Below are 10071 nucleotides of genomic sequence, written 5' to 3'. Positions count from 1 at the left end.
GTGGTTGAATGTGCTTTACACAGTTCCCCTGGTGTTGAATGTGTTTATGAAGAAGCTAATAACCTGGCAGGCTCAGGGTCAGAAGGTTTATTGCATACTAGAAATGGTTATGCATAAGCCACATGGTTTAGTTTTGGACCTTTGAAGTGTAGAGCAGCAATGTATATAATACTGAATTATACCAAAAAAGAGCTGAAGCCTCTTTTACAAATAAATAGCTAAACATGTTTTTGTCTTTTGAACATGAGATTTGACATGTTCAATAGCTGGTAAATGAGGCAGCATTTCAGACAGTTACCTCTCTAACATTGTAAACAAAACTTGCATTAGACATGGGAAAGCATTAAGGAAACGCGAGGGCAGACAACAAACCATTTATTGCCATGCCCTATTACAGTAAGACGGAGTTCTCCAGATAAATTGAGTGTAGGAAATCCTTATCTGTGGTCTAAGGAAAGCTAGTGGACAATATTTGAATAGCAGTTTGAAGATGCAGGTTAGGGCTAGATTACATGCAATCAACCTGTGCTCGTTAAACGAGAGGGAACACCTTGGAGCACTCTCCACCCACTGGAGAATTCTGTCCCTTATGTGTAAAAGCTAATGGGAATTCATTTATTGAACCAGTTGAAACATTAGTCTACACTGAATGTAGGAAGAAGCAAAGATTGCTTGAGCCAGTTCTTATTTAATGACTGGAATTGATTATTTTGGAGGAACAGTTAGAATTTTACAAATTTTAAAAACTGGTGCATAAAACTTCTGAACAGAATTTAACCAGTTGTACATAACTACAAAAAGCTGAATTTTCTTTTTAAAAGTGTTTTGCAAGATAGAAAACATGAACGTCTTGAAGTGACACTTAAAGTAAATTCTGATCACATGCCTAAAAGGTTCAAAGGAGAGGTAACCCATGTTTTATAGATTGCAGTTTTATTATGTAAAAGTAGTTGTCATAAGGAAAGTTTGTTCCAAGACTGGTTATGTCTTAAAAACAAGCATATTCAGAATGTTGATGATTGATCTTTCACATCTAGGGGTTTCAAAAAGAATGGCTATTACTCATTCTGTGTGTGCCATTTGGATATTACTTGTGGCAAGGGGTTATACATGAAAATTTGTTCAGTGTTTGCCATGAGTTATAAACACAATTGACAGGCCACAGAAGTGCAATCACCCTCCACTATACTTATTTCAACTATTGCAAGAGAAAATGCAATTTTGCTTAATATCTTGAAGACAGAATCACATAGGAGCTAAATTTTTATTTCATACAGAGGCATTTGACAAGTGGAGCTGCATTGGGGGCACAGTATTTAGATGAAAAAGGAAGTGAGCCGAATTATTTTTCGCTGGTATCCCTTCCATTTACAGAACTACCTTACGAAATGCCAGTTATTCCAAATTACCAATCTCACTATATAGTCCATAAAATTAATGATACAAGAGCAGCAGATCAGGCAATGTAAATGCAGCAATGAAACCAAAAACCATGGTAAATCAATTTATCAAATGTTACTTGAAAGAAAAAAAACACAAGTGGGCTCTGACCTTTCAGCCTCACGTCAATTCATTTAAGCTATTAAATGACCTTCTGTAGTTCAGTAATTTTATCAATGTAAGAAAACACTTCTAACTCTACATGGAGAAGTCACTCTGCCAAAAGAATGAGAATTAATCCATTTTGCTAAAGCTACAACATAAGCTTTGAGAATTTTTAATTAGTAATGAATATATGTAGGCAAAAACACACCAGACCATTTTTAAATTGTCTAATCTGTACAAAAAATGATCTTTGGGAAAATTATCAACCTATCCTATGCAGAAATGCCTCTAATTCAAATGTATCTAAGAGGTAGATCAAAAATTGATGAAGTAAATGGTTTTGCCAAGTTGTGCCCCTCTATTTCAGTGCAGCATGATGATTCTGATCATCTCATGCACAAAAAAAAAATCACAAAAAAAGGTTCAGAGGTAATAGCATGGTTCTGCTCAGACCACACACACAGCAGTGTTTATGCACTAAATATGCACTGCCTTCATTTAAAGCACTGAGGTAGATGGAAATTGGGTTCACTCAGGAAACTGGAGCATTTCAACTTTACCACAAAATTATTTTAGCTTATTCTGTTCAGACTACATTCGGTGGGAGAGGGAGGGGGAACAAAAGTATTTTGTGGCTGTCAATCTGGCCATTAATGAATTTATTGCTATACTGGTTATATGTAGAATGTGCATAAACCCTGCTGCATTTTGATTAAGCTCAGGAAAGAGTTTCAACTCTACCAGCCTCTCCCATGGCTTAGTGTAGCCCACTACTGCAACTGCATATGTAAACTCTCTTATTTTCAACAACTTTAGAATGAGCAAACAGCATTTGACTTTTTTCTCCCCATTATGGTGATCGAAATGTGTGGTTCAATAAATTCAGAGTCCACTCTAGCAAAGTCTGCCAAAATGTACCCAGACAGATCTAATAGTTCTACCAGTAATTGATGAAGCTTGCTCTTTGAACAAAATGGCCAAGTCCAAATAGACTGTGTAATTATGCATCAAGATGCAGTGATGGTCAAAGGCACCAAGGGTCCATGCATTTAAAATTACCCAGTTATACTAAAAGCTAATCCATTTTGCAGCCTCTTTCCCAACCCCAGCCTCTTGCCATCACTTCCTTGTTTTGTTCCCAAAAGTACCATCAATCAAAAATAGGAAATAAACACTTTCATTCCATCTTAAAAAGAAAAAAAATGGCATTGCTGCTATTAGTGTATATTGGCATCATTCGGCGTCTCAAACATTCACAGAATTTTGATCAAATGATGGTGTTGTGGACCTCAGGAAAACTGAGGTATCATTTATCGAATACTCCCATCAGCCAGCAGCTAGAAGCAACACATTTACTTTTCTTTCTCTGTAGTGCTCCTGGCTTTTAGCTGATCAAATTTTACTTTTTTTATTAAAAAAATAAAATGCTTGACTATTACTTTTATAAAGTATACAAAATAAGCAGAAAAAAGGAACAATTGAGGTACTAAATGCCTGAGGTAGTTTAGTAAAATGCATAATCAATTCATGCCCTGGCCAACACCATTCAACACTTCCCTTAGGTTCTAATGGCAGTGTTCTAGTAATCTTTGTAAAACAACCCAATTTAAAAAAAGCCATTTAGCACGGTGGGACAGATGCCTCAATCTTGCCAACTCCCTTAGCCCCTCCCCAAAAAATCTCAAGATTTTATTACGATTGGAACTATAAGAGCAATGCCTTTTTATAACCAGTGAAAAATCAGAAGAGAAAGCTTCATTAAACCCAACAGATCTAAGAATTTTGGGAAAGCTAACAAGGCAATACAAGGTTTTGAAATTCGAACAAAAGAAGGGAAGTGAAAGGGCCTTAATTAAAGCTGGGTTTCACAAGGTTTCTTCTTGAACGCCTACATTCACACAAAGACAGAGTTCGTAGGTTGCCTGGTCCTCAACAAAGGTGACTGGGGAAGGTGGAACATATGCTTCTTTATCAGCGACAGGTTTAACTGCCTGTGATTACAGTCTCTCTCTCTCTCTTTGGTCTGGCATCTGTCTCTGTGGTAGATTGGAGATCCTGAACCTTTCACTTTCTTCGTGGTTGGGGCTGTCCACTCTGCACGGTTTTGTGTTGCTGTTGTCTTTTCACTTGGGTTAAAATTTCTTGAATTTTTCGCTGAGCAAGCTACATATTAAAGAGAGAAGTCAGTTTTGTTTTCAAAGCAATCTTCACAAATCTTACACTGTACTCAAGCCTCATTTAATCAACACAAAATGCTGGAAATACTCAGGTCTGGCAGCATCTGTGGAGAGAGAAGCAGAGTTAACGTTTCGGGTCAATGACCCTTCTTCGGAACTGGCAAATATTAGAAATGTCAAAGGTTATAAGCAAGTAAAGGGGGGTGGGGCAAGAGATAAGAAAGGAGGTGGTGTAGGTTGGACAAGGCCACAGAATAGCTGACCAGAAGGTCCTGGAGCAAAAACAAATATGTTAATGGTGTGTTGAAAGACAAAGCATTAGTACAGATAGGGTGTTAACGGACTGAAAATTGAATAGCAAGTACAAACATGAAAAAAAACAGTGGGTAAGCAAACGGAACAAACTAAGATGAAATAAACATACAAACAAAAAATGTAATAAAGAAAAAAACAACAACCGCAAGCAGGACCCTGAGCTTCCGGTTGCTTGCCATTTCAACACTCCCCCCTGCTCTTATGCTCACATCTCTATCCTGGGTTTGCTGTCGTGTTCCAGTGAACATCAACACAAGCTCGAGGAACAGCATCTCATTTACTGATTGACCAGACTGAACATTGAGTTCAATAATTTCAGAGCATGACGGGCCCCCCATTTTACTTTTATTTTTAGTTAATTTTTCTTGTATGTTTATTTTATTTCATCTTAGTTTGTTCCGTTTACTTACCCACTTTTTTTCATGTTTGTACTTGCTGCTGTTCAATTTTCAGTCTGTTGACACCCTATCTGTACTAATGCTTCGTCTTTCAACACACCATTAACATATTGTTTGCCTTTGCTCCATGACCACCTGGTCACCTATTCTGTGGCCCTGTCCAATCTACACCTTCTCCTTTGCTATCTCTTGCCCCACCCCCGCTTTACTTGCTTATAACCTTTGACATTTCTAATATTTGCCAGTTCCGAAGGGTCACTGATCCGAAATGTTAACTCTGCTTCTCTCTCCACAGATGCTGCCAGACCTGAGTATTTCCAGCATTTCTTGTTTTTATTTCAGATTTCCAGCATCTGCAGTATTTTGTTTTTACCTCATTTAATCAATATGGAATGCATAAGTTTTAAATTCTCCCTCCCATCCCAAAAGGGAATTAGTAAATATCAAAAAGTTAAGAGAAAAGGCTAATGAGTATTTAATACACAGTTTAAAGATCTCTATAGAAATATTGACAACCATAATTATATACATAACCATAATTATATATAGGGTAGGCGGTGGCATAGTGGTATTATCACTGGACTAGTAACCCAAAGACCCAGGGTATTTCTCTGGGGACATGGGTTCGAATCCCACCACAGCAGAAGGTGGAACTTGAATTTAATTAATAAAAATCTGGAATTAAAAGCTAGTCTAATGATGGTCATGAAACCATTGTCGATTGTTGTAAAAACCCATCTGGTTCACTAATGTCCTTTGGGGAAGGAAATCTGCTGTCCTTACCTGGTCTGGCCTACATGAGACTCCAGACCCACAGCAATGTGGTTAACTCTTACATGCCGTCTGAAATGGCCTAGCAAGCCACTCAGTTGTACCTAACCACTACGAAGTCAATAAAAAGGAATGAAACCGGACGGACCACCCGGCATTGACCTAGGCAACGGAAACGACAACGACAACCCCAGCCCTGTCGACCCTGCAAAGTCCTCCTTCCTAACATCTGGGGGCTTGTGCCAAAGTTGGGAGAGCTGTCCCACAGACTACTTAAGCAACAGCCTGACATAGTCATACTCACGGAATCATACCTTACAATGTCCCAGACACTGCCATCACCATCCCTGGGTATGTCCTGTCCCACTGGCAGGACAGAGACCCCATGAAGTCTCATGGCATCAGGTCAAATATGGGCAAGGTAACCTCCTACTGATTACCAACTACTGCCCTCCCTCAGCTGATGAGTCAGTACTCCTCCATGTTGAACACCACTTGGAGGAAGCACTGAGGATGGCAAGGGCACAAAATGTACTCTGGGTGGGGGACTTCAATGTCCATCACCAAGAGTGTGTCGGTAGCACAACTACTGACCGAGCCCTAAAGGACATAGCTGCTGGACGGGGTATGCGGCAGGTGGTGGGGGAACCAACACAAGGGAAAAACATACTTGACCTCGTCCTCACCAATCTGCCTACCAAAGATGCTTCTGTCCAGGACCGTATTGGTAGGAGTGACCACCGCACAGTCCTTGTGGAGACAAAGTCCTGCCTTCACATTGAGGATACCCTCCATCGTGTTGTGTGGCACTATCACCGTGCTAAATGGGATAGATTTCGAACAGATCTAGCAATGCAAAACTGGGCACCCATGAGGCGCTGTGGGCCATCAGCAGCAGCAGAATTGTACTCAACCACAATCTGTAACCTCATGGCCCGGCATATCCCCCACTCTACCATTACGATCAAGCCAGGAGACCAACCCTGGTTCAACGAAGAGTGCAGGAGGGCATGCCAGGAGCAGCACCAGGCATACTTCAAAATGAGGTGTCAACCTGGTGAAGCTACAACACAGGACCACTTGCATGCCAAACTGCGTAAGCAACATGCGATAGAGCGAAGCGATCCCATAATCAACGGATCAGATCTAAGCTCTGCAGTCCTGCCACATCCAGCCGTGAATGGTGGTGGACAATTGAACAACTAACTGGAGGAGGTGGCTCCACAAATATCCCCATCCTCAATGATGGGGGAGCCCAGCACATCAGTGCGAAAGATAAGGCAGAAGCATTTGCAACAATCTTCAGCCAAAAGAGTCGAGTTGATGATCCATCTCGGCCTCCTCCTGAAGTCCCCAGCATCACAGATGCCAGACTTCAGCCAATTCGATTCACTCCGCGTGATATCAAGAAACGACTGAAGGCACTGGATACTGCAAAAGCTACGGGCCCTGACTATGTTCCGGCAATAGTACTGAAGACCTGTGCTCCAGAACTTGCCGCGCCCCTAGCCAAACTGTTCCAGTACAGCGACAACACTGGCATCTACCCTGCAATGTGGAAAATTGCCCAGGTATGTCCTGTACACAAAAAGCAGGACAAGTCCAACCCAGCCAATTACCACCCCATCAGCCTACTCTCAATCATCAGTAAAGTGATGGAAGGTGTCATCAACAGTGCCATCAAGTGGCACTTGCTTAGCAATAACCTGCTCAGTGACGCTCAGTTTGGGTTCCACCAGGGCCACGCAGCTCCTGACCTTATTACGGCCTTGGTTCAAACATGGACAAAAGAGCTGAATTCAAGAGGTGAGGTGAGAGTGACTGCCCTTGACATCAAGGCAGCATTTGACCGAGTATGGCATCAAGGAGCCCGAGCAAAACTGGAGTCAATGGGAATCGGGGAAAACCTTCTGCTGGCTGGAGTCATACCTAGCGCAAAGGAAGATGGTTGTGGTTGTTGGAGGTCAATCATCTGAGCTCCAGGACATCACTGCAGGAGTTCCTAGGCCCAACCATCTTCAGCTGCTTCATCAATGACCTTCCTTCAATCATAAGGTCAGAAGTGGGGATGTTCGCTGATGATTGCACAATGTTCAGCACCATTCATGACTCCTCAGATACTGAAGCAGTCCGTGTAGAAATGCAGCAAGACTTGGACAATATCCAGGCTTGGGCTGATGAGTGGCAAGTAACATTCGCGCCACACAAGTGCCAGGCAATGACCATCTCCAACAAGAGAGAATCTAACCATCCCCCCATGACATTCAACGGCATTACCGTCGCTGAATCCCCCACTATCAACATTCTAGGGGCTACCATTGACCTGAAACTGAACGGGAGTAGCCATATAAATACCGTGGCTACAAGAGCAGGTCAGAGGCTAGGAATCCTGCAGCAAGTAACTCATCTCCTGACTCCCCAAAGCCTGTCCACCATCTACAAGGCACAAGTCAGGAGTGTGATGGAATACTCTCCACTTGCCTGAATGGGTGCAGCTCCAACAACACTCAAGAAGCTCGACACCATCCAGGACAAAGCAGCCCACTTGATTGTTTGTAGGATGGCGTGCCATTCACTCCCTCCACCACCGGCGCATAGTGGCAGCAGTGTGTACCATCTACAAGATGCACTGCAGCAATGCACCAAGGCTCCTTAGACAGCATCTTCCAAACCCACGATCTCTACCACCTCGAAGGACAAGGGCAGCAAATACATGGGAACACAACCTGCAAGTTTCCCTCCAAGTCACACACCATCCTGACTTGGATCTATATTGCCATTCCTTCACTGTCGCTGGGTCAAAATCCTGGAACTCCCTTCCTAACAGCACTGTGGGTATACCTACCCCAAATGGACTGCAGCGGTTCAAGAAGGCAGCTCACCACCACTTTCTCAAGGGCAATTAGGGATGGGCAATAAATGCTGGCCTGGCCAGTGATGCCCACATCCCATGAATGAATATGAAAAAAATCCAAAATTTTTAATACATTCCTCCACATAAACCAATAGATCGGTTACACTGCAGCATAAAATATAGATTCCTCCCCAAGTCAGATTTCAAAAATAAATTTTGTAAAATGATAGAGGCTCTTACAGCACAGAGGACGACCACTTGGCCCATGGTTCTTTGAAAGATATCCAGTTAATCCCAATCTCCATCACTTTTCTCATAGCCATGCAATTTCCTCCCCCTAAAATATCCAATTCACTTTTGAAAGTTACTTTTGAATCTGCTTCCAGCACCCCTTCAAGGCAATGCATTCCAGATCGTGATGCTAACTTGCTGCATAAAAAATTCTCTCATCGCACCTTTGGCTTTTTTGCCGATTACCTTGAAACTGTGTCCACTGGTTACCCATCCTTCTGCCAATGTAAACAATTTCTTTTTATTTACTTTACAAAACCCTTCATGATTTTGATGCCTCCATCAAATCTCCCCTTAATTTTCTCCGCTGTTAGGAGAGCAATCCCAGCTTCTCTATTCTCTCCACAAATTACACATACAATGATGGAAAATTCAGGTTAACAGTAGATAACTATAAACTTTTATTTACCTCCTCTCCCAACCTTTGTAGACTACCTTTTTGCACAATTTTCTTTCAAAATAAATTCAGATGAAGACCCAAAACTCTGGCTGGCTACCAAAATTGAAAGAGTAGTTTAAAAAAAAAGTAGTGATTATACTATACTTGGGTTTCAAGAGCTTGAAGTTTGTAGCAGGGAAGACATACTGAAAGAAGTTAGAAGTTTTGACATCCAGGGAAAAAAAACTAAGGAGAGGAGTCTCAACACAATGGGGAGTATAGAAGTGGAAGAGCAGGTGGGTAGAATATGGGGCAGTTTGGAGCTTAGAAAGAACAAAGATGAGAGTTCAGAGGGGCACTTACCATAATAACATTGATAGAGACAGACAAGAATGTTGCTATCGAATAGAAGCTATCCATAGAGAGAGGGGGGGGGGGGGGGGGGGGGGGTGGCGGCTGGTGGTGGCAGGGGTAAGAGAGATCATCTATTGCACTTCAGATTCCTTAAAGAGGTACAACAGTAGACTTCCTCAGATATGGAAACTGCAATCAAATTGACCACATTTTGGTTTTCAGGAGTACAATGGAGGGGAAAATAAGTGTTTAGCATGAAAAAAAATAAATGACAGTTTTAGCACTGTTCCATTTAAGGCCAGAGAAGACAGTACAAGAATAGATGTAGTTGAAGGTTTAAGGGTGCACTCAAATACAAGAGCTGGTAGCTGTTTAGATTGGAGAGACAAGAAGAAATTGTACCTTTGGGAAATTCACAAAAATCACAAGATGAATAGTGTTGTTCAGGAAGGCACTTTGGCCACCATAGCTTATCCATGCAGAAAGACACAACAATATTGTCTCTTCAGCTCTTCCCATCATCTCATCATTGTTTAAATAATTCTATGCTTGCCTTCATTACTCTATCCAGAAGTCCATTCTATATGTTGACCATTAATAATTTCTTTGGCAGTCCAAAATTTGCCTTTCCCTAGTTTGTATCAGAGAACTTCTGGGTCACTGGCAGGCTACTTCCCAAAAGTGTTTCTTCACTTTCATTTATTTTTAAAACATAGGGTGCATGGATGAAGTTAAATACACAGAGGTGAGCCAGTCAGTATTAGGTTAAAAGTGGTAAAATGAAAGATACAGATATTATATAAGTGACCTTTTACACAAAGCTTCTCCCCTCAAACAGCCCTACTTTCAGCCACCAGGTAAATTTAAAGGGGAGCAGGAATTAGTAGACAGTATTATGTATTTTCAACAGGGCCATGTCAGCTGCAGTAAAATTAAGTGGAATAATAAAAAAAAAAAGAGGACCACTGGAGAAAAGCCAAGGTGAAA

General features: G+C 41.6%; 1 protein-coding gene across 4 annotated transcripts in view; it reads right to left on the bottom strand.

Moving 5' to 3' along the window:
* Positions 1-29: 29 nt before the first annotated feature.
* Positions 30-10071, bottom strand: part of igf2bp3 (insulin-like growth factor 2 mRNA binding protein 3) — a 195778-nt gene continuing 185736 nt past the window's right edge. For 2 of the 4 annotated variants that reach the window (XM_068008850.1, XM_068008851.1), the window contains exon 16: positions 30-3708. In XM_068008850.1, the coding sequence (XP_067864951.1) occupies positions 3610-3708 (99 nt within the window). In that variant the 3' untranslated portion in view covers positions 30-3609. The remainder of the gene's footprint in view (positions 3709-10071) is intronic. The other 2 variants (XM_068008853.1, XM_068008852.1) reach the window with 1 other exon arrangement.

Source organism: Heterodontus francisci, chromosome 2, assembly GCF_036365525.1.
Source record: "Heterodontus francisci isolate sHetFra1 chromosome 2, sHetFra1.hap1, whole genome shotgun sequence".
NCBI classification, from domain to species: Eukaryota; Metazoa; Chordata; class Chondrichthyes; order Heterodontiformes; family Heterodontidae; genus Heterodontus; species Heterodontus francisci.
Note: the sequence above shows the minus strand (reverse complement) of the source record. Positions and strands in the feature narration are given on the sequence as shown.